At 48.2% G+C, this 25511-nt stretch overlaps 1 protein-coding gene across 4 annotated transcripts in view; it reads right to left on the bottom strand.

Annotated features, from left to right (window-relative positions):
* The window catches only part of FZD3 (frizzled class receptor 3), a 60256-nt gene extending 35002 nt beyond the window's left edge, over positions 1 to 25254 (bottom strand). For 3 of the 4 annotated variants that reach the window (XM_083827924.1, XM_083827926.1, XM_083827927.1), the window contains exons 1-2: positions 25173 to 25254; positions 19697 to 20208 (exon numbers count right to left, since the gene is read on the bottom strand). In XM_083827924.1, coding sequence (XP_083684050.1) covers positions 19697 to 19885 — 189 coding nt within the window. In that variant the 5' untranslated portion in view covers positions 19886 to 20208; positions 25173 to 25254. Of the gene's footprint in view, positions 1 to 18586; positions 18627 to 19696; positions 20209 to 25172 lie in introns of those variants that run through there. The other variant, XM_083827925.1, reaches the window with a different exon arrangement.
* Positions 25255 to 25511: the final 257 nt, after the last annotated feature.

Below are 25511 nucleotides of genomic sequence, written 5' to 3'. Positions count from 1 at the left end.
CAACGGTTGAATGGCTGTCTTCTGCCAGCGAGCAGAAATTGCCTGCTTGCCTTTGTTCTTTTGGTTTTCTGGAGGGGATGAAGGAGAAAGGAAAGCCACAGAGATCCGTGCAGGTTCTTCCTCCTGTATATATAGCAAATTCTCACTGCCAATTACAAAGCAAGAACAGTAACTCTAGCTATAATGACAGTGTGGAACTGTTATTACCGAGATAACAAACCATTCCACCCTTTATTTTGTACAGCAGTAGTCATTGAGCTGGCTTGTTATTTGGGAAGTGACATAACTGCAGAATTTAAACAACAAGATTTTGGTGATCCTTCTCGACCCTGTTCGGTTATGTATTCCTTTCTCTTCACACAAACCTAGCCGGGAAGCATCCTCACAAACTCACAGAAGGAAGGAGGGAAGCTTCCTCCCCTCGGGCTCACGGGAAAAGAGCGATGCTCTGACTATCAATTGCTGTTGCAATTCTCCGGTGGCAGCAACTGCCTCAGGGCAAATCCTGTCTCAGGCCAGCCACAGGATAGCATCCGCTCTGCTCCTTCTGTCCGGATCCACCCCGCTCCTTCTGTCTGCCTTGCCCTGGGTTTGAATTTAGCTTGCTATTCATTGGAACACAACTTGGAATTGCATCTCAAAGGGCACGGGCAGCAGTGCTTCCCAGGCTGCCTCCCCAGCTGGATTTAACTCTTTGGACAACCGCTGGCTAGCCCAAACGTGGTCCTGCCTCCCCTTTGATATCCACACTTCTCATTCGACTGAAGGGCTCTGAGAGCAGAGCAGCTCGTGTGAATGCTCTCCAGAGACTGTTTTGGGCATAACTGGTTTACCTGGGGCAGTGGCAGTTTGTTCTCTGATGGCTCCGACCTCTGCCTGCTCCTCTGAATCTCACCAGATGTCCTGGAGCCTGTACCCCACAGCGAAGGGATGCTAGCAGTGACTTGTTGCAAGCCAGTGCCAGGAGCTGAGCAGCTGCTGGAGCACTTCAACTGCTGCTGAGGCTGGACTTCAGAGTCCTGACCTAACCCAAGTGGTGTTTCCTAAAAAATGGGAGGGAGGAAAGAGCAGTGAGCTGGGCACTGACTTCTTCAGAAAGCCGCAGCAGGATGTGACAAAGCTGCTGTCACTCGGGTTAGCCTTGAGCTAGAGAGCACCACGCTGCCACGTGAGAAACGGATGCAGAAAGGTCCTGAAACGAGCAGCCAGGTGTGTAAGAGTCCCTTCATTTCTTTTAGAAACAATCCACGCCTGCTCACCTTGAAGGAATTATGGAAGGGCAGCTTTATTCCACAGATCATATGTTCAAAGGGCAGCAGGCTCATTTATTTGCCAAAGCCTACTTTTAACGCACAGTGCCAAGACAAAGTTTGGGTAGAACACTTAGCGTCGTGTACATTCAAAGCGTACCTCACCATCAACTTCCTTGTCTGGAGAAACTCAGTGCACTTTTTATTTTAAGCTTTACAGAGCGATGCAGGTATGAAAAGGAGAACGGGGTCACAATTCTGGCCACTGTTCAGCACGGATGAAGGATATTCTCGTATTTTCTGTGTGAACCGTCACGAACCACCTCACCCACAGCCCCTGATATCCCACCTCACGTACTTTGATGGGAGCTGGAAAAACTCTGGTTGCGATGAGGATTATACTGACTTGGTATTACTTCAGTTACTGGGAAGTAAAAAAAAAGACGGTTTTAATTTAGTACTAAAAATAAATGCCCATATTAAATAAGCTATCGAGTCATTCCAACAATAAAAATGCCAAGCAATGAGTATGCTTGTAGATTATATTTTTCTCGTGTTATAGACTAAACCAATCACCCCGTTATTCACTTCAAAACCTAAGTCCAATTATTTCACCCGGCTTACTTGTGAGAGGGCAGCAATGACGCAAACCACCCTAAGCTTCCTGGTCTGTAAACAGACAGCTGAGGTTAGCTTCTCAGCTACAGGAAAAAAAAGATGTAGATGAAAGTAGTTAAAGGGCAAAAAATGACATCAATCTCTGTCTACATGACTAAAAGGCAATCTGTTCTCGTTTTTTAAAGAGGTCTCCTGCTTCATTTTAAATTCTGAAGTTCCTTTGGAAGACACTGGAAAGATGGCATCCATCTGCCAAGCTGCACTTTTCCTAAATGTGATCTTTCTGTTTAGGAGCTGACGAATGCAGATGGGTGGCCCTGGAAACAATTTCCATTTGCAAGAAGTGTTAGTTTTTATAAGACAGCTGAGACTGCTCGGACTTCCTCCTTCCTCTCCATATGCCTGCTGTGCTGGGCTTGGGAGAAATCCAAAGTATTACAGAGAAATAAATACACAGCCCTTTGGCCAGTGCTTTAGGCACCATTAAGACAAGATACTGTTAAGCACACTTGCCTAGACAAGCAAGAGACTATTCGGCAGGAGCTCTAAGTCCTGACAGACCCATAATTTCAATTTAAATAACACATTTCTGTATCCTGTGGTTGCAAAGACAACCTTCCAAGTACAAGCTGAGCGCGATCGATGCTTTGATGCTTGCCGAAAAACGCTCCGAGTGCTGTTGTCGCTGTGGGAAGGAGAAGGATATCCATTATGAGAAGTGGAGTGTTAGCGATAACAACCTTCTCTCTCTCTCATCTCTGCCACTGCAGACTGATCTGCATGTCAGGGACTCAGCGACTCCTCCTGCCAGCTCCAGGGAGGTCTGTCTCCTTGAAGAGTAACAGGAGTGAAGAGGATAAAAACGCGCTGTTGGCACGGTGCTCAAAAATTTATCTTGCTGAGTGAAGGAGGGAAAACATTTGGTATCGAGATCTGTTAGAAGACTTGACACTAGCTCGAAAGCGCACAATGGATTTGGTAGCAAGATCAAGTCCTTCAGAAATTATAAAAAGGGAATTTCTAAAAATAGGGAACGCGAGAAGAGATACAGTAAAGGCATAGCCAAGCTTCAAAAACCCAGTCGGAGTAGCTTCACCTTTTTGTTTTTACTGCCAGAACGACAGTGTCTGCCACACGACAAACCCCACAGACCCTGCAGAATAAAATTCGGCAAGCTGGACTTTTAAAACACAATGTAACCAGCGCTGAATACTCCTTAATTCAAGAGAAGTTCTTCCTTTTCTCAAAGGCTTGATGTTTTTTTACTACTTCATGTGTGATTCTGCTAGCCGTGGTTTCTTACACAGCTAACACAACATCTCAGAACTCAACATTTCAAGCCAATGCAAGCCCCAGGAAGCTTAGCATGTTTTCCACTGGGATGTGAATGGGAGAAGACTTCTGTTTTCCTAATTCCAACACGCAGGCTGAAGTGCTTCTTGACAAACTACTGAGGGGAATCCACGGCGTGCCGACTCCCCTAGAAGTGACCGTGCACTGTGGAGTTGCCATCACCGCTCTCCTACATGGCTGTGAAACGAGGACAAATTCGAGTTGTCACCTCGGGCGCCTCAGGGTGCAGCTTCACAGCAAGCCCAAGTTAATCGAGCCCTGCCCTTTCCCCTGCCACCAGCCTCCTTCGCGCTGCCCCGGGTTTAAGATTGGTATGAACTGGCCATGAAACTCACCTCAAAGCCCCACGTGCTGCCCTTGGACCAGCAGTAGTGTGAAAAGTCGGGATAAGGTCCTCAATGAGGAGACCTGTGAGTGTTGGCGTCTAAATATTCTTCCCCTAGTCTCAGCACTTTCTACAATATATTTCGGGTTGATCAATTCATGCTTTCTAAGGGCAGTTTTTTGCTGCTTTAGCACCTTAATAACCTTACAGTGAGCTTGGGAAACTCCAGTAGCAATGCAGGAGGTGAAAAATGGAGACGTTACTGGAGGAAGAGCAGGGCACAGCTACGCTGACCTTACAGCCAGTTAACATCACACCCTGAGCTGTGGTGCTCAAGACACGCAGCGTGTTCGTAGCCATCTGTAACAGAGTTCAAGTGCCCTGCAGCCAGCTGGACACAGAAGATGTTACAAGGATGTGTTTAAGGCAAAGCCCCGAGTTTTAGATCATTAGCTCCATGAGACAGAAGACAAAGACTTCTCGCTATGGCTGAGAGCGCGTGCTGACACCGTTAAAACCCAGGAGCACAGCCTTCAGGCAGGAGGCTACGGGGAAAAACACACCAGATGAATTCAGGAAGTTATCTGCTACTCCCCTGGTCGCCAGGCTGCTGTGAACATCCTCCCACAAAATCCCCCTACCCGCCAAAACACCCGGTTTCATACACGAAAGCAGGAATTGCCGTTCCAAACCTCTCACGCCTTGCCTGCCCACGTGCGATCGGCATCCCATCACAGGTTAAATGACTAAACTTTACTCCTATAAAGGTTCACAATACATCTAACCTAAATACTTCTTCCAATACCTTGCAATATCCACTAAGACTATTCACCGATTTGCAATGTACTATTACGGGAAAACAAACAAACATGTTCCCATCACAACTAGCGATGCCAAAGGGATTTATTTCCATATGCATTTGGCTGCCCATGGTGGGAACTCTTCTTGGCTCTGCCCAGTATTTATTGTCCAAATTGAAAGTCAAAAAACACTCGGGTAATACAAGAAAGCCTCTTTAAAAATGGAAACGTGAGGGTTTTTTGGTATATAACTTGGAAAGAAACAGAGCATGACACCAATCCAATCCAGCTACGTATAAATAATAGGATGCAAACCGAAATAAGAACATAATCTGCTGGATTAATGCTGTAAGAACTATCCTGCACAGCAAACAAAACCTATCTGTATGTATGCTAATATTTTAACAGCTGTGTCTCAATCTAACATTACAAGCCATCTGTTATATCTACATACCAGCAAAAATACATGCACACGGAGACACATCAACAGTTGGAGAGCAGGCATTTACATCTCTGGGCCTCAAAATTAAGGGTATTTCAGACAGTAATATTTAAAACGTACTGTCTGCTAGCTCGGCAATGCTTTTCTTCTCCTCACACTTAATTTGCAGAAAGGCCAGGCTATCGGTGTAGGGCAGGGGCTGCTCTGCCCTGCCGTTACTTCTAAAGCCCAGCAGGCTGCTTCGCGCGCACAAACAGCGCGGGGCGGTTCTCACGGCGGCGGGGTCACGCTCCGCAGCCCTGCCTGCATTTATCACAACGGGATCCAGCCCGAAGCAGGCTGGGCTGCCTCCACGTCAGCTCGGCGGCTCCTTCTGCCTCATCTTATGACCATCCATCCCTCTCTCGTGCCCCAACGACACGTTCACAGTACTTTGATTGGGAGGATTCTCCGGGGATCATACCTGTGTTGGTGATAACTTCAGCCAGTTTCTTAACAGGAGAGAAGTAAAGCTGTAGTAGGTGGTAGTCTTCACATGCATTAATTGGGGAGATATTGGATGATGACCTAGATAAAATCTAGATTTTATTTAGGAAATCTGATGCATTTACTTGAATACTTAATTTTAAAAAAAAGAAAACCCCAACAGTGACAGCAGTGCATTGCCCAGTGCCTGCCAGGGGCTCTATGTGCAGCTCTCCTGCGCCGCTGGCTGCACGGCCACGAGTACAACGCCAACAGCTGGAGGTGACCGAGCGAGCTGAACGTCTGGATCAGCTTTCTACACGTTAGTATTCCACACAAAATTCTTCTTGGGTGCTATCTGTGCAACTGGACTCGAACACTGGGAAACCTGGGTGGCATTTCTGGAAGGTCTTGGTGTCTGAAAACACATTTTTCTTTCGTTATCATCACTGCAGCAAGCGTGCGTGTTCCAAGCGAGGCTACAGCAAGCCTACAGCAAGTCTGTATGTCATTATCACCCCTGTGACTCTGTATGTTCTGATCAAGCACTGAATCCATTTATTAGGATTTTTTTAATTATTATTTTTAAACTTTTTAAAGAGACTGTCCACCCCAACCTTGCACATAATTAGGGAGGAGTAAGAGGGCACTAAATGGGCCTTTTACTTAAGCAGACAGTAATAAAGAGTAGAAACAGCCTGAGAAACCCTCAATTTACTCCAACGTATTAAATGAAAATCGATTTCTGGTCCAAATAGAAGCTTGAAGATAATTAGTTGGTGACTTTAATTTTAATAATTAACTGCTTTTTAAAAACATGTCGGAGCATAGCAGCTGCAAATTAAAATTTGAGATTCATAGGGGGACTCTACCCCTCCCATTCAGCGCTAAGTTAATGAGGTCACAAATGAGCCCTACAGGGGAGGACAGGGAAAGGGAATTGGAAAAACCTGCAGTTGTGCAAACTTGGGCTGGCCAGCAAGCTGCTATCTGCTGCACAGGCATCGGAGGGCCCAATTCGGAAAGCCCGGACAAAACTGTCAAATTAAGAACCAAACCAGGCTCCCCAAGTTGATTTTTCTTTGGTTAATAATTCACAAGATAAATATTTGACAGAATTCCCACAGTGCCTCTGCTTATTTGTTTCTGCGGCACCCTAAAAGCACGCTTGCTTCTCTCAAAATAGATTAAGCAATATTTTGCCCTCAAAGGTGCAGAAGTTTCTCCGTACCGTTGTGCCTAGTTCTCTGTACCACCATCAGCTTTGGGAAGGACTGCTCCCACGGCGTACGCTGCGTGTCTTTGAAACGCTCTGGCCAAGCAGGACAAGACATAACACAGTAATAAGATTAACAAGGCAGTGGGTGGAGAGAGGGGACACAGCTGGATGGGAACTAGAAGAAAAAAGGATTGCCTGGCTACTTGGTGAGCCCCCAACACGGGGAGTACACCCAAATTCTTACCCAGTGAAAGACAGAATAAAGAGGAGCAAATATCAGCAAGTATCTATTGGTGCAGCAGTACATCTTCAAAAAGCATCTCAAACGGAGAACTATGCTCACAAGCACTGTAAATTTACTCAACGTGTCAGGTTCTGCACAAAATCTACTGCAGGGATGTTTGTAGCTAGGGAATATATGCAGAACAGAGTAAGTGGGATCAAACTATAGAAGAGAAGGTCAGATAACTGGGAAAGACTGCTTTAAATTGCTGGGAGATGCAAGCAATCAAGGCTGATGCAAGAGACAAGAGGGGCTAAGCGTGTTTTCACATTGATTGCCTGTTTGAATAATTGCCTGACACTGCAAAATCCCTTTTATAACCGTCTGTATTTAAAGGGAAGGAAAATTGCATCACATGAAGACGAGGCACAGGGCTCTGAGCAGGCAGAGCATGGTGTGAGCGCTGCTCACCTGGCTGCTGCCTTGAGACCTGTCAGAGGGTGCTCCTGCTCTGCAGGACCCCAGGAAGCCCGCAGAGCACAGCCGGGATCCCAGATCCCTTTGTCTCTTCAGCCTCACAAGGAGCAGGACAGGGGATAGGAGTGCACGCACGTGTTTGTTAGTGTTTCATGATGAGTTCTGCTCAGTAGCCCTTTGCTGATTTCACTCACGCTTACCTCCTGCGACCTCCAGCCTCACGGATGAGGACCAACACGACGCAGATCAGAATTGTGTCCTCAGATCCACCACGCTGACTCCTCTCTGGTGGGCGCCACAGGTTATGTCAGAGGAACCCGCTGTCCCTGTAGGAGCTGCAGATCTTTTACAGCCCTGGCTTCAATTCAGCGCCCCTTTCGAGTCCCCTCCACGACCCTGGCTCCTAACAACTAGACCTGAGCAGGGGGGGGCAACGAAGCCCGAGCTTTAGCAGCCTGGAAGCTCTCTCCTTGCAGACAAAAGCAACTGCCTCCTGTTGTGTCAGGGAAAAAAGTAACTGATGGATCTGAAGCATTATGTTGGCTTTTTGTGATGCCGCTTAATTGAGGTTACTCTGAGCAACAAGAATAATTTGCCTGTGATTTCAAATAAAACTAAGGAAAACGTCTGTGATTCTGTGATACTCTTCAGAGCGAGATTTTTCAGCATTTTAGTTGCCAGATTTTGTAGAAGTGCAGTTGGAAGACAAATTTTCAAACCCAGTCATTTAAGCGAGTTTTTACCTCTTGTAGAGGAAATATATTTCCCTCTAAGGACCACGGACTTGTTCATTTGAAAAGCCAGCGTGGAAAATCTGAAGACAAAGGAACGTCATTGTTCTTTAATTAAAGTTTGGTATAAATGGATTCGTTCAATAATAAATCACGTATGCTGATAAAACATCACAAAGGCACTTAACTATTGTGTGACGCTGTTTTCTCGACACTTCTTTGTTATTGACAATAAGCATCACGCCTGAAATGGAAGCCCAAGCTTCAGTCTCAGTCTGCCCTGCAGTTACGTCTCCGCACCGCACCTGCCAGGGTCAGACACCGGTGCTAAAACAGTGCCAGGAGCGACCCGAGGAATGCCCGTCAGCAGGAGCTCCACTAAGGGGTCTAAGGATTCTGAGCTGCATGTTTGTTCTCTCCTTCACAAAAAAAAAAAAAAGGATTCAGAGGCATCAGATAAAGGACAGTACGATCGATTTACTGCATATTCAAAGAAGTGCACATTCAAAGACATTTTCAGAGAACACATTCAAATATGAATGATGGATTTGGGCCAGGAGAGGGGAAGACAGCTGGGTGAATGGTTGGTCAGAATTATCTTTCTGGATTTTAATCACAGAATCACAGAGCATCTGAGTCGGGAGAGACCCACAGGGATCATCAAGTTAAAGATGCTTCTCGCTGCCACAAACACGACAACTTCTGTTCCGTAAATCGAGGAACGCAAACAAGCCCACAATTGACAGCAACTCCTAAAAGCTACATTTTGGATTTCCAGCGTGCAGCTGAGCTACGAGCAGCCTTCCTTCCTCGTTCAAATTCCAAGCAGCCAAGCCTTTGTGCCGCTGCTCTCAGCTCCTCTCTTTTCAAATTTCCTGCCCCGTTACCAGGGCAACCCCTGGCTGCTGAGCCCCGCGCAGAGCGGGGCCGGGGGGACCGGAGGCGACGGGACCGCGGCCACCCGGGGCGAGACGCGGCCGTTTCAGAGCCAAGAGAAACGAAGCCTCACGGATGAAAACAATTCCACTACCGCTTGGACGTTAAGCCGACATCGTTGCTTCAAATCAGCAGATTCTCAAACGCAGCGCAAGTGTTTCGTGCTTCTCCTGGAAAGATGCTGAATCCTCCCTGCGATGTCAGCGGGCTCTGATGGCACCCTCGGAGGCCTCCCGGACAGCTGGGAGCAGCACGGCTTCACGGATATCAACCAGGAGCTTCACACGTGTAACCAGTCTTCAGCAAGGCTTGTGAGATGTGGAGGAGCGAGCCCAGGCCTTGAGGTTACTGCAAGAGCGGGGTTATCCACAGTAACATGGCGCGATGCTCACACACTACATAAAAATACAGGGCGGGCACACTTTTGTTCTTGTGCCCCCTAAAAGAGACAACAGGAGGATGAGGGATGAGGCCGGTCTATAAAACCCTACGTGAGACTGAAAGGAAAAGCGTGGTCCTGCTCGCTGCATCTGCAGCACAAAAAGGCAGGGCACAAAACCAGCGGGTGGGCTGTTGGAAAGGAAAAACCCAGCGGCAGCCAGCTCCTGATGAAACATCTTTGACTCGTGCTAACTCCTTTGCCACTGACTGCTGAAGAAATTTAAGGGCCATACAAGTTGAGGAAGGCGACCGACAAATCTGCAGGATGGGACGAAGCACGGGTGCTGGCACACTCGTGAATTTAAGCAGATTTATGCTTTGAATTTTAAAAACCTGCTTTGATAAATCCTTCTCACGCCACAGAACACAACAGCTTTGCAGCCACCCAGGAACATCCCACTGATAGAAAAATTATTCAAATCCAGGGAAGGCATCCTAACTTTCTCTTAAACTCCCTATAAATCTCTCCCAAAACAAATGAGGAAAATGCAGCCACAGCAGCAAGACAAACTGTAAAATTTATGACAACTTCTCTTTGGTGTTTAAGTTATTTTATACTTAGTCTCGCCCTGTCGGCCTGCTGTGGCTTTATTTTTGAACCCAGCCATCCTGTAATTGGAAGCATCACCGCACACTAGAGAAAACGAGGAAAGAAACACCACTTCCAAGTGGCCAGCAAAATGAGAAGTCCACGCTAGCCAAGCCTCACGGCTTTAAACAAGTCCACAGTCATTTACATCACTGCCAACTTCTCGCGGGGAGAAACACGCTCGGGAAGAACGCTAAGTCAAAAGGACAGAAAACTAAAGAGCTTTCAAGCTGGTATATCAGCGAACAAGTTGGGCTTGAAACACCTAAATAACCTCGGGAGAACGTAACGGGGGGAGAGAAAGGTCTCGGTAGGGAGATGGGCTATGAGGAAGCGGTGATTCGCTGCTGGGGGATGCTCCAAACCCTACCCACAGCACACAAACATGGCTCTCGTCCCACAGCAGCTGCCCCAGTGGAACAAGATGATTTTAATTAAGGTAGAGAAAAAAAGATGGGAATGAGTTACTACTCTTGTGGGAGGAGGTAAATATTAAGACCGATATTCCCTCAATGCTCTGGCACCACATTCTCTTGCCTCAGAGTTTATACTTGCACTTGTAAAGCTACAATTGACCAAAGCACATCATCATCTAACTATGCAAAATAAATTAATGTGTCCCACCTTTCCTAATAACTCCTCTTTAAGCCTCCACCAGCTGCTACAGAATTAGCCCCAACGCAGAGCCATCTGCCTGCATGACCCTGAAAACAAGCCCACTGTGAATAATGTTGATTAAGATGTAGATCGTTCACTTTAAACTCAAAACCCTCGCACTGAACTATTAAGGCTGAACTTCATTTCCATAGCTCCAGTCCAACAATCCTTCAAAATTCCTTTCCTTTAAGAAAACGGGAACACGGTGACAGAGTTCATCTTCAACGCGCAAGCAGGAGTTCAGCGGTTTAACAGAAAAAACCTACTCTTCATTTTCTCACTATTAGCCTGCATTTTGAAACTATTCGTGGGGCATTGTGTCCTCATTAGCGCACATAAAAGATGAGGGAACACTACTGCTGAAGTTATTCTCCGGAGAAAGCCTGTAGCCAGGCAAAGGGAAGAGCAAACAGGTTGCTAACACCTGCAGCCAGCTCTGCTCTTTGAGCACTGATGAGCTACACAAAAGTTTTAACTCTTAGGTTAAAAGAAGTGCTCTTCGGTACTCCAGTCTTTCCTGCTGCTCCACACTAAAATTCCTTTATCTGGTGCAAGGATATGGCCCCTGGAGGGAAAAAGATCAGGGGTTCCTCGCTGGGACCGCTCGTGTTCAAACGCACGTTGTGGTTTATAGCCCCTTTGGTTGTTGTCCGAGGACAGACCACATGCTTGAGTAAGCTCTAGGTCTGCTGGGGGACCTGAAAGCTCCCCGATGCCTTTGGTTTGCTGTTCCCAATCTGGGTACCCCTGCATCCACAAACACGCTCCTTCCTCAGTCGGGATTTCGGAGCTGTCAGAGCTGCAACGCGCTCCCAAACACACCACACGGCAGCCACCTAAAACTCCATCTCTCACCGAAAAACAAAGCACGCAACTCCTCCTGGGTGCTACTCGGACTTCTTTAAGACTTCCAAAGGTTTCTAGCCCAAGACGAGCCTCTAGCCCTTTTTTTTTCCTTATTTAAGCCTCTAGCAACCTCCAAGTAGGCAAATAGGCACAGCCCGTGCCTCAGCTTCTCTCGCTTGTGGCTCCTCTTGCTGTCTGAAGATACTGAACACTTCCGTCTTCGCTGAACACTTCATTCAGATTATCTGGAAGTTCACTGGAGCTTAGTGTGAGACGAAAAGGACTGACGGTCCTCAGGTGAAAGCCGCCTTCCTCAGAAGCCTCCTTTTGTGAGCCAAACTGCCAGAGCGTACTACTTTTTGTGTACATCATCTTGGGAACATAACAGCTCTAGTTCTTCCCAACTAGGTCTCGCCCACTGGGGATTTCTACCACCTTCACACAATGCTCGTGCCCTTTACAGGTCAAAACCGAAGCCATAAACGGATGGGTTTCAAACAGACAAACCTCAGATTTCCTAAAGCAAGAACTTCTAAGCACTACTTTATCAGCAACGTTAGCTCTGCCTGCGCTCTGCAGTCACCTTTGTAGTGCCAGCTTTGAGACCAACATTTGGGTTTAACAATAAAATAATTTAAAACACTTACATGGCGATTTCGAAGATAAAAATCTGGAGTAGGGATAGGAAAGCCTAAAGTAAAGGAAGGAGCAGGCTTTAATCAGCTGGCGCACAGCTTGCTTTCTTATGATCACGTACAGCTCCATTGTTCTGTGGCACCATAATCTTACACACTGAAGAGAAGATTAATCCTCGCTGCAAATTAAAGTCTAAGATTAGGGTGCTTACACAACACCAACTAATTAAAACCTACTTTTCCACCAGCTTTACGTTCTTACGCTTCTACAAGTTTTGGATGCAGGACTGAGGAATACGAAGAGCCCAGGAAAACTGCTGAGATTTACAAGGGGAGAGAGCATGGGCAAGGCAAAAGAAACTGAGGGACAAAGATGGAATTTAGGGGGGAAGAAGTTAAGGATCTACCGCCCTACACTCTCCCCACCCTTGCTGCTCAGCGGGAAATAAAGTCAATTCCCACGTCTCAAAAGAAATCACTCCGAAATAGGAGAAGTGGGGCAGCACTAACCGCAGGGCAGGTGGGAACCTCACCACGTGAGCCGACATCAGTGAATTCGGCACCATTCTCCCTGGTCCTTATAGAAAACAAGGACTGAGAGAGTAGTCTGCTCCGAGCCCGCCTGGGAAGGAACAACCGCACGTAGCAGTACAGGCTGGGGGACGACCTGCTGGAGAGGAGCTCTGAGGAGAAGGACCTGGGGGTCCTGGTGGACGACAGGTTGGCCATGAGCCAGCAGTGTGCCCTCGTGGCCAAGAGGGCCAACGGGATCCTGGCGTGCATTAAAAGGAGCGTGGCCAGCGGGTCAAGGGAGGTGATCCTCTCCCTCTGCTCTGCCCTGGTCAGGCCTCACCTGGAGGTACTGTGTCCAGTTCTGGGGTACAAAAAAGACAGGGATCTCCTGGAAAGAGTCCAGCAGAGGGCCACAAAGATGATACGGGGCCTGGAGCAGCTCCCCTGTGAGGAAAGGCTGAGAGACCTGGGGCTGTTCAGCCTGGAGAAGAGAAGACTGAGAGGGGATCTCATCAATGTTTACAAATATCTTAAGTGTGGGAGACAGAGGGATTTGGCCAACCTCTTTTCAGTGCTCTGTGGGGACAGGACAAGGGGCAATGGCCACAAAATGGAGCCCAGGCAGTTCTGCACCAACACGCAAAAGAACTTCTTCCCGGTGAGGGTGACGAAGCGCTGGGACAGGCTGCCCAGGGAGGTTGTGGGGTCTCCTTCTCTGGAGATATTCAAGGCCTGTCTGGACGCCTGCCTGGGCAGCCTGCTCTAGGGAACCTGCTTTGGCAGGGGGGCTGGACCCGATGGTCTTTCGAGATCCCTTCCAACCCCTTCAATTCTGTGCTTCTGTGAGTCCAAACCCTGGTATCTCAATTCTGTAGTAATATGCCTGATGGAAAAGCTATTTGAGAAACACTGCCAGGAGCCACTTGAAACTTGACGTACCAGCAAAAGCACCTACCCCAGGTGCTAAGAGCAGGGTAGCAGGGTGAGAACAAAGATAGCCACATCTTCTGTCGATGCCGTGTCTGGGTATGCTTTTTCACTTCGAAGAGAAAAAAATAAACTAGTTTTAAGACTCCAAAGATCACCACGGAGAGAAGAAGAAGAAAATATACTGCCACAAAAAACTGTGTTTTTTTTTATATATATATATATATAAACAAAATATCTTTTAAAATGATATACATATGTATCATAAAAATGTTTATGATATATATGCACACACATCACATAAAAAATAAATCAGAAATGCAGCCAGCAAGGGCATGCAAATGTTGTAGCAGGTACTCTGTTCTGCAGCAGGTCAATAACATCACCTGCAAGAATTCGTACAGCAAGAAACCACTACGCCTGGAAAAGGGGATGAACAATCAGGTGTCTTCACTTCTGTAGTTGTCTGTTCCGTGATAAACCCATCAACTATTCACTGACTTTGCTTCTAAATATTCAAAGCTCAACAACCACGCTGCTGAACCCTGCCGCAGTGACATAGGAGGAGCAGATCAGCGTTGCTGCTCTGCCCTTCTGACCGCCCCCCTCATACCGCAGAAAAACCAGCTGTGGGTAACGTTACTTTGCCATTCCCCCCCTTGCATCTCCCACCTACAGACCAGCCAACCCTAAAATGGTGCACCCCGAAGTTATCCCACTACTGCTCCGCTTTGATATGCAAAAGGGGAATGGAAGTTGCGAGCCAGCAGCAAGCAGCAGCACGTTACCTCCTCTGTCCGCACGGTGAATGTATCGTCGCTTTTCTGGAGCGTTTCACCTCCGGTTTGATCCCAAAGGGAAAGCTTCTGCACGCACCCAGAGGGACCCATTCAGGCCTCATCTCTGTCTGCTTCCTGTCCCCTGATCCCTCGTCTCATTTGGGAGGTCCCACAAATGTCATGGTGGGGAGAAGGAAGTGCTGGTGGTGTACTGAACTGCAAAGAGGCTGGCAATCATCACGTTAAACCACTTTTCTTCATCAGGAAGAAATGCTTTGATAACGTGCTCTCAATCTCCAAGCTACCAACATTTACATGCTCTCTGATAAAAAAATATATATATATTTGATTACAAAACTTGTCTTACAGCAGCCAAAATCACTGCAAATCCCTCAAGGCCAAATGAACATTAAGTGGAAAAGGGAGGGAAGAGAGTTCTCCATGTTACAGCAATAATAATCCAAGGGGTGAGTAAGCAAGATGGGATTCCTCAGGGGAACGGGGCTAATTTAACTTCCCTGCTGCCACGGCCTTGTCCAGCACGCGATCTGCGTAACACAACGGAAGCAGCTGACAAAACAATAAAAAACGAGCACCAGAAGTAAAACAGTAAAGACCAGCACCCTAAATACTAAAATAATTGTCATAAATTTTGTTTTAAATTACCGACTAGTACTGAACTCTAAGATCAGACTGTCGCCCTGAACCTGAAGTCCCACAGCACAGCAGACAGACCCCATTAGACGGTCCCCCTAAGAAACCACCCGCTTACAGATCACGGATCATTTGGAGAACACCCTGAGGCAGCGCGAAGCACGGGGAACCCTGCGGCGGCCAAGCTGTGCAGAACTGCAGGGCAGGACAGCTCCCGGCGCCGTGAAGCCTCTGCGAGCACCATCTCACGGCCCTGGCCCCTGTAGCGAGCGGGGCGCTGGTCTGCCTCATCCAGCAGCTCCTTTAGAAAGAAGGAGCGGGCGTGGAGCAGCTCCCATCTGGGCTGGAGAGGAGGCAAGCAGATGTTATCGGAGGATGGAGGGCGGCTGGTCCCCTTCTGAGACAGCGGGGTGCTGCGGGCCTCTGGGCGCAGAAAGCCCTCGCTCCAGGCTCGCCGGGCTTTGGGGGTGTAGCACGGCAGCAAGGTTAAGGCCTGGACTTTGTGAGGAGTAAGGGAAGGCACAGCAGCTGGTCGTGGTATGAACCAGCATGTAATAAGAGGGAGTAATGGGTAACACGCTATTTTCCGGGGATTAATCGGGATATCTTGTACCAATATTGCTGGAACGCAACAAAACACCGATGGCATGACTCATTCACTTTTCTTATAATTATTGAGGAATTGGATTAGCATAAAGACTTTAAAAGGCAACTTGATGATTTGGGGAGTTTTTGAGAAGTATCGGTAAGTTTAGGTTGGAAATGAGGAGACATTTCTGCTCAGGAAGAGCAGTCAGGCGTTGGGACGGGTTGCCCAGGGAGGTGGTGGCGTCTCCGTCCCTGGGGGTGTTTAAGGAGAGGTTGGACGTGGTGCCTGGGGACATGGTGCAGTGGGTGACGGTGGTGGTAGGGGGGTGGTTGGACCAGGTGATCCTGGAAGCCTTTTCCAACCTTAATGATTCTGTGGTTCTATGATTCTATCCTATATTCTATGATTCTGAGTAAGGTTTCAGCTGTTCCTCCAGTGAGGCAATCAATGGCAGGGGAAGAAAAGTACAATGAATGTACCGATGGCAAGACAGCAGCTGCAGGAATTCTCTTTTCTACTTCACATTCACTCTTTCTTGTCGTGGAAGCCCTTACAAATTCAGCTTATAAAAAGCAACTGACGGAACACTAGAAACTAACACCCTAAATACTAAAACAAAATTTAAGAGAGTTATTTTAAAGCACCCATTAGCACTGAAAGCTAAAATTAGACTATTTTCTTCTAATTTATCTGCTGATTTGGTAGTCACCAAAACAGCAAGAATGGCATCACAGTATACTCTCACAGCCAGAAGAAAGAAATCTAGAGTATGAGCTGAACTCCTCTGACGGTTTTTATTGGAAATTGCTGTGGAAAAGCACTCCTGAAAAGCCGAGAAGCGCAACCCCCCTCATAAATACACAAGATGAATCACACGGGTCCTGCTGCCTTGTTCTTTCATGCTCCCAGCAGTTAGAGGAGGCTCGGAAGTGAGAGCTGTTTGCCAGCCAGCATCACAATGCCAGCTCGAATAGACTCGATTCAGCTCCGAGCGCTCCAACCATACGACTGGAACATTAAGTAACATCTAAGAAGCCAAAAACTAAAAATCAGCTTCCTTCCCGCTAAATACGGACTTAAGGGGCAGCCTAGGCTAACAGAAGCCAAAGTGTACTTACGCAAAGCCGGAGCTTTCCATCCTTCTTCCTGAGCAACCCCTGCAAATCGCCCAGTGGCGGTGTGGGCGTCTGTGTGTCTGCCACCCGAGGACAGCCGTGCTTCCTCGCCCAGCCCTCCTGTTTCCCATGGGGCACTCAGACGTAGCCCTAGCCCACCCCAGGCACGAAAAAACAACCTACACGCTAATCATATGGGCAAAGGGAGAGCTATAAGTATCCCCAGCGCACCCACGCCAAGTTTAAGTGTGGCTTTGGCACTGAGCTGCTGCCCCAGCTGCAGCCACGGCGTTTCACGCAGCTCATTCACCCTGTGAAGATGAGCAGAGCAGTAACATTTGCGTCTCCACTGATACCCTCGCCCTACAGAAAGCTATTTTATGAAGATAAGAACAATTGCAGCAGTTCTTCTTGCTCGGCCTGCGGGTCTGTACAGCCTGCTGCTCTGCTTCCAACAACGGCCATAAAGAGGCTATTAGGGAAAGTGAACGGGATATTTTGACAGTTCTCTGAAATCAGTCGTTTAACATGCAACAAAAGCCAGAAGAAAAGACAACACAACACAATGTTGGCCATCACCAGCACGTTATTTGCAGCAATGAGCACGACATTATTCCTGGGGAAATCCCTCGCGTGCCCACATGTGGAGCAGTGTGCCATTCCCATCCCCGCGCCTCGGCAAGGACCGAGCTGGAAAAGGGCAGCTGAAGTGAGCCTGGAAGGAAGCAGCTGAGCTGCAAGAAGAAAGCCCAAACAGCTGGAAGAATTCAAGTTGGAGAGGAAAAGCGCCCCGGGGGGTAAAACTGAGGTTTCCAAAATCACACGTGCAGCAGGGGGGTTAACTGCAGAATACTGGAACAAAAGGGTACTGAATGAAACGAGCAGGAAACTGGTTTACAACAAGTTAGAGAATAACCACTTCTTGATTTTCAGTGAAGGGGGAAGTCAGTATTACATGTGGTTTTCTACCTAGCCACCACCATTGGCATTCCCTGCCAAATTCTGGTCCAGTCCCCACAACCTTTTACGTCCACAATATTCTTCAAGAGTTTCACAGCTCTTCTGCAACCACCTGAAGGATCTTTGGTTTGACTTAGCTTCCAGCAGCTTCGTCTGACGGAGCCTGGCTCCTGCGCTGGAGGAGACAGAGCTCTGTAAACCCCCACAAAGCTCTGCCTGCCACTAACGATGGCAGCAGCTGTTTTCTTCTCCTTTAAAATCAGGCTAAAGCATCTCACCACAGTCCAACATTGCTCACAGGAGACACGTTCCCTAAGCCACCATTCTCCTCTTCTCTGGACCTCTTTCAGTCCAAACGCGGTCGTTGAGATAGCCCAGAACTTCCCAGCGCTCCAGCTATTTGGGAACCATGGCACTGCAGAACTCCACAACAGCTGGCCTTTATTCTTTTCCTTAATTACTCCCAGTGTCTGATTTGCCTCTTCGCTTTCGTACTGCTTTGTCAAGCTTCCAGGTTAGATTTTAATAGGACAAACCATCACAAGTCCAAGAAAATAAGCTAACCCCGACTGATGTGATGAGCATTATTCCCCCCAACACATAAAATATTTATTATTTTGACTGTCCTCCAGAATTTTATGGCTTAGTGCGGCTCATAAATATAACCAAGATCTCTATAATACTTCATTCTGGTTTGGCTTTAGCTTTAAGTTATTCACAACAGTATCAAGAGGCTCTCATCACACTGCTAACCACCTGCTCCTACCACCCTCACCAACAGAAACTCACCATCACCGCACCTCTGCGAGCAAATCCCAGACCTCTTCAACCCACTGGGTTTCCACCGATTCCTTCAATATCCTAAGTTCCACTTCTCAAGGAGGCAATAAATACTTCGTCACACAACTTGCTGTTCACATTTTTATCATATTAATCTTGCTTCGGCTCCATTTTCCTCCTTACAGGTAGGATTTTCAAAGGTCCTCGCTCAGAATTTACCTGCATCGTTTCTAAAATCACCTTTGCTCCTGTTGCTACGTACCTGGTACAACTGGAATCCTTAGCCACATCCAAATGAATAGCTGAAATGCAAGCCCATAGTTCTTTCAGACAAAGCAAATGGAAGATTCTCTATTTTCTTCTTGCAGTAAAAAGCTTGTTAAGTCTGGTTCACAACCCTTCCATGGAAAGATTATATAAAGCCGAGGCTTTATGTTATTTAACAGCAGCAATTAAATTAAGTTTCGGTATTGTCAGGAAAAGCATTCAAAGATGAAAACGCGACTACTCTTTCTTCTCTCTCTGTTCAGCACAGCGTATCTACCGGCAAGGACTCCTCAGCACTTCAAAAATACAAACAAGCTTGTTTTGCACAGATCTCTCACGGAACTATTGGAACAGGCTGGAAGTGAGACGTGCCCAATATTCTGTATTTCTCCCCCAGTTTTAGGCATACCACAGAACACCCAGCAATAAACCCCATTGGCGGGACATGCAACAGGACGGAGAACTGACTGCAGTGAACATAGGTCTTCTATAAACCAGACTGTAGAGGAAAAGACCAAGTATGTGGCTGAAGCCCCATCAGGAGAGTTCTCCAAAGATAGGTTAGACAAGCACCAGCAGAAATGATTTTTAGAATATTTAGATATTTAGATATGATATTTAGAATATTTTAATATCCTATTATTTTCGTGGTACCTCCCATTGTTCTCATTTTCTCCACACCAAATTTTAAAGGAGTATGAAAAAGCCAAACGCTACAAAACCACCAAAGAACACAGCCTTCAGAACTGGAAGCCTTCTCTTCATTGTTCAGTATGCTTTTCCTGGCATTCAGTTCAGCGCCAGACCATTCCAAATATACATTCTCGATCTGTCTAAATATTTCAAGTAACAGACTAACACACAAACACATCCAGAGTGTTTCATTCAGTTATACCCAAAAAGGCTCATTTTGTAGTCATAGAATATTTTAGTATGCATTACAATACATCTTTTCCAAGTGGTGCTTGTTTCTTTTTTATATACTTAAATATACTGATTTTTTCATTTTTATTTCTAATATAGATAACTTATTATCTTCTGTTAAAAACTATTTGGCGATTAAAGGCCCAAACCATACAAAGTGATGAAAAGCCTGTAGCCCTACCTCCATCGCCAACGCCGCTGTTTGCTGGTCATAATGATTCAGGAGATTAGGCATAAAGGTGGTGTTGTAAGGCAGATCCTGGCACATCCGCAGGATGATGGGCTCGCAGGAAAACAAACTGTGCCCTCTCGAGCGCCCCACCAAGGCATCCAAAAGCCAGAGGTAACAGAGCATCCAGCTACCAGCCATCCTTCCACACCGCGGATGGGGCCAGTTACTGAGCCCAGTCAGAAAGCTTTTTCGACTCTTCTTGTGCCTCCCGATTTCACTCCAACAGCAGTATTTGCAGTCCTTGTTTAAGGCTCTTCGAAACCGGAACTCTCTTTGTGCACAACATTGTTAGCTCGGTCCCAAAGACGATGCAACTGAGCGAGGCATCTTGCCTTTCCTTTTCACGGCCTTATACACCACGTATTACGTCAAGGAATTAAGACGTTTAACCACATTCCCACACGATTGACCCCATCCTGACAGAACAGCAGCCAGGTTACATTCTTCTTTCGTCAGGTCCCCTAAGACGAAAAGAAAACACAACAAACAGCACATGTTACAAGTCCTGTCATTGATTAAAATATTTCAGCTGTAAACAGCCTGTCAGGCAAATCGCTTCAAATTCTCACGCAGAAGACTACAAGGTCCCTTGGCAATTTTTAATCCTTGTTTTAGAGTTTTTCTGGTGGGGGAAAAAAAAATAGCAGCGTGCTGTAAAACTCTACCTGAAAAGGGGGGAAAAAAACGTGTTTACAACGAGGAAAATATCTTTTAGGAAAACCCCACGCTTTACATTGCACCGTGTGAGCAGTACAAGTCGTCGGCCACGCTGAAACCAAGCTGTTTATGACTCAGCCCCTCCGCCGGTGCATTCCCAGCGATAGCATCTTTCGGTGCAGGGCCACAGAACTTCTGCTGAATAATTACCAAACAAAAACAAAACAGTCGCCACCACCAACCCGCAAGTCCCAGCTTGCAGGACTGCAGGGAGCTGCTCTGCCCGACCAGCTGCGCTCGTGGTTCGGCTAGCTGCGGCCAAATATGCAGTTTTAGCCCATATGGAAGCAACTCGTTGGGTCGTCTCTCACCCGTTTCACTTGCACCTTTCACTTCACACCTTGCGCTCCTGAAACCATCCCAGGAGCTCCGGATAAGCCAGGGGACAGCCTGCTCTGAGCTTTCCACACACACCAAAAGATGGAAAATATATGGGTGCTACCTCTCGTGGTCCTGCTGGCTCCATTTTGCCTACAGAGAGGATCTAAACAGCGCTCGTTGCCCAGCCTGGCTCCGCGTTTTCTTGGTGCTAAGGTGCTGGAGAAGAACAGGACCTCAGCACACTGCACCCAGCTGCAGAACAGAGACTGCAACTGGTGGCTAAAGCGTTGAAAAAGCTGACAGAGCCTTAAGACCACAAGGAAGCCCTTTTGTTAAGGCAATTTTGCTTTACAGCAGTGAGTTTGCACGTTTCGGTCTCTGGCCAAGTGCTTTTAAAACAATTATGGCTTGCAATGAAAGGTAACAGAAAACGAGAAATACTGCTCGAACCAGACAACCCCAAGTACTCCATCAGTATTCCCCAGAGGAGGCGATCACAAATTTGAACAGACTTCCATTAACCTCGAGAGATTAACGGGTTTTCTTCGACATGCAGGAAGGGAACTGAATTCTACGAGTCAGAGAGGGAAAAAGTTTTCCCCTTTCTCCTTAACTATGTCACACCTATCACTAAGTTTGAATTAACTGGCAGCCTTCTGCTGCTATCAGCTGACCACAACAGTTTTATAGGCGTATTTTTGTGTACACAGGCCCATCTTATGGTCAAAAAAAATTAAACGCCGTATACCTCTAAACCCTCATACACCTTGCGGGTTGGACTAGATAATCCTGAGAGGTTCCTTCCAACCTAAACAACTCCACACTTCTCTTTAAGATCATGTGAAGCAATGGTTTTGGCTGTAGCTGCTCTAGACAGGCTGGTAAAAACAAACAGGCAAGCAGGAAAAAGACCAAAATGTTAAGCGCAACCACATGAAATTAGGATCTCTGACAGCCTGCTTCCACAGGCTGCCTCCTCTCTCGTAGCTCCTGATGGGGAATCCATGTCTGAAGCTGCACTGAAGTACATAAAGAACACAAAGAATAAAGTTGTTCCAAACCTAGGACATCTAAAGTGACAAAAAAAAAAAAGCAGAAAAGGGAACTGTCTAAACTTCAGGTAGAACCTGCCAACACAGACCAAATCAAAGCCTCTTGCTCGTATACTGAAGCAAGGAAGCATGGCTGCGAAGAGCAGTCAACGCGCTGAATTTAAAAGACCAAACTCAGCCAAAATAGTCAAGATGTGCTACATCTAACCGCACCTCATTTTCACCCAATTTCAAAGTCATATGGCCTTGATAATCTATGTCCTTCTGGCCTAAGGAAGCAATTTCTCAGGCTTATTTTTCAAGAACCTGGTACCTCTTTCAGAGAAAGAACTAAAAAACCAACAAAACCCGCATGAGCTGCTCCACCTTCCAGGCGGCATTACCTAATCCTGAAGGTTTCTGCATATTCTCACCTGATGAGAAAATCCCAAATTACAGTCAGACAAACCCAAATCCTACCTCGTTTTGTAAGAGCTGCCTAACCCCCCGCGAATCTAGCCCTTTGGTTTTAACAGCGGTTCCCCGAGTCGGGAAAAGAAACCTTTACAGTTTGTTCTCATCTCCAAATCCCTGCTTCTAATTTATTTATTATTTTTTTAAGACTTCAGCCACCAACTCAGGAAGACTCCATTAAACTACTTGAGAGAAGCGAGCTTGCAGCATGGATTAGCAATCGCCTTTTTAGCACGGTTCCTATAATTCAGAAGCTGTTCCAGCAGCAACCAGTAGCTAACGCTTCCTAAGAGAGGTCCAGAAGCAACCTAAAATGAACTCCCACCGGGTCTCGTGCCCAAGTGTGAAGCACAGACCCTGGGCAAACCCGGGTCAGGATCTAGAGCCTTGGGAAAAACTCCAAGAACACTTCACACAAATCATCGGATTAATGACATTCCGACTCCAAACAAATCCACCCATCCTTTTCCATCCCCATAACCTCAAACTGAAGAAAAAAAAAAAAAGCACGCATACATTCAGACTTAATAAGACATGAAAAGTTTTAACTGCATAAAAAATTTAAAAAAATTCATCGCATCCATTCAGGATTTTTCCATTTTATGCTCGGGATCCTATCACCATATAGCACCGTAAAGAAAACGAAGAGAAAGTTTAGTGGAGCTACAAAGAACGTCAAATTATGCAGCCCAGTCATCCAGCGCCTTTTCATGGGAAAAAAAGAAACAAATCTGGGTGAAATTCAGAAAAAAAACACGACCGTACCATTGCGAAAGGAGACGGCAGTTTCGCAAACCAGCATATAGATGACCTATTAATTGGTGTAGACAGACGAATGCTGTAATAAGCAATCTTCAGTGTCAAGATAGCTTCTTACCACAGATCCAGTTCTGTGTACTCTTTGTTAAGCCTCTACATATGAAATTTTGTGGTTATTTTTATATGTACATAAAAACAAAACCCAACACTTTCGGTGACACTGGGGATAAAAGAGGAGGAGGGGATGCCTCCCCATCCACCCCAAGGCACCGCAAAAAAACTGCGGGCAAAAGGGGTAGGAAGCAACTAGTTTGTTAGTGTGGTTATGCATTTATACGTTATTTATAATCAGACAGGCCCATCCAACGCCTGCTGCAAAGGATAAATTAAGACATGCAGAGAAGATTATTATAAAGAATGGAAAATCATGAAAGGAAAAGGTTGAACCCCAGGAGTATTTTCATTTTTAAAGACATTTCTAAGTTACTACTACAGTAGGAAGGGAGCAATGAGGAAAAAAAAAAAACAACACATTTGTTAGCAGGAGGCTGTGGCTGTATGTATTCAGGGTTACCTCTCCCGGAGGCAGGAGGCAACACAACAAACCAGCCTCCCCCTGTCCGAGTGGGAGGACGAGGGGAGAATGTCACCTTCGTCGTTCCCCACCCAGCTCTGAGCGGGAAGAAAAGGAACTCGCGCATCGGCAGTGCTCCCCCAACCCCTTCCCACCCACACCGAGGCACAAAAGGAGAATACATTATTCTCCTCGCTCCATTTTAATTAGTCAGTGGGAAAGAAACTCCAGCGCTGGACTCCCCTTGTGCTACGGGCTAAGGGAGAACCCCAGCGTAACCCCCACGTCCTCTGCTCCGGGGAGAAAGGAGGGCACACGGCAGCGGCCCCGCAACGCTCACGCTGCTCCCCGCTGTGCTGCAAGGGCAGAGGGGGGAAAAAAACGGACAGCAGCTCCTCCGCTCGCCCTCCTTCAGGCTGCGGAGTCTCCTCCGGAGATATCCGAAGCCTGCCTGGTGCCACCCTGTGTAACACGCTCGGGGTGACCCTGCTGGCAGGGGTTTGGACCAGACGATCTCCAGAGCTCCCTTCCAACCTCGGCCATTCCGTGAGATCCTGTTGGAGAGCCCGTGCGTCCAGAGGGACAGCTCTAGCATCTCTCTCCATCTGAGCCCGTGGTGAGCTCAGGGAGCTGGAGGGGATCTCCCCTTGCAACGGGCAGGGGATGCCCGAGTCATCCCCCCCCCCATTTACCCCTGGACCCTCAATGTGCTCACACTGGGCTCAGCATCCTCCAGGGGTCCTGCTGCATGGGGAAGGGAAGGGAAGGGAAGGGAAGGGAAGCGAAGGGAAGGGAAGGGAAGGGAAGGGAAGGGAAGGGAAGGGAAGGGAAGGGAAGGGAAGGGAAGGGAAGGGAAGGGAAGGGAAGGGAAGGGAAGGGAAGGGAAGGGCGCACACAGCTCCTGGCCTCCCAGCTTCACCATACAGCAAAGGGACGGGGCTGGCACCCCCCAACCCCCTCCCAGAATCCCCCCAAGACCACTCAGGACCCCCCCGGCCCCTCAGGACCCCTCCACATCCCCCAGAATCCCCCCCAGGCCCCTCCCCAGACCGCTCAGGACCCCCCCTCAGGCCCCCCCCCCCAGACCCTCTCCATGACGGGAGCAGGGGGGGAGCCAGCCGTGAGGAGAAGAAAGGGGGAGAGCGGAGGGAAAGAGGCACGACCAGCATCAGCCCCCCCCCACCTTCCTTCATCCTCCTCCTCCTCCTCCTCAGGGCGCTGCCAGGCATCGCCCCCCCCGAACCCCCCTCAGCAGGGGGAAAACGGGGAGGGGGCAGCGGGCACCGCGGCGGCGGGAGGGGACGCTTACGAGGGGAAAGGAGGGGATACGAGGAGAAATTGAGGGGATATGAGAGAACACCAAGGGGATCATGAGGGGATTTGAGGGGACATGAGGGACCCCCCCCCTTACAGGACGCCCCCCCCTCCAACGCCGCCTCCAGGAGCCGGTGTCCCTGCCCCCGTCTGAGCCGCAAAGGGGCAGAAGGGGCACCGCCGAGGGGACCCGACCCGCGTTGTCCCCCCTCCGTGCCCCCAGCGCCGCCGTTACCTCAGCGCGGCTCCCGCCGCCGCCGCCCCGCTCCTTCCCCCCTCAGGTGGCGGCGCGAGGCACCGGCCGCGCCCCCTCCCCCCGCCCCCGCCGCAGCGCCGGCCCCGCCCCTCCCCGGGCGGCGTCACGCCCCGCCGCGCCCCGCCCCGCCTCCCTTCTCCCCGCCGAGGCGAGGGAGCCAATCAGAGAGCGCCGGGCTGGGTTGCTAGGTAGAGGAACGCGGAGCGCTCAGCCTCCCCTCCTCCGCTCGTGATTGGAGGGGAGCGGTTGCCGTGGCGACGGGATGCGGCCGTGGGGGGGGGGGGGGGGCAGGTGAGGGGCGGCGCGGCCCGGCCTTGG

Source organism: Anser anser, assembly GCF_964211835.1.
Source record: "Anser anser genome assembly, chromosome: 3".
Classification (NCBI taxonomy): domain Eukaryota; kingdom Metazoa; phylum Chordata; class Aves; order Anseriformes; family Anatidae; genus Anser; species Anser anser.
The sequence above is the reverse complement of the archived record's forward strand: the minus strand, read 5'-3'. Positions and strand labels throughout refer to the sequence as shown.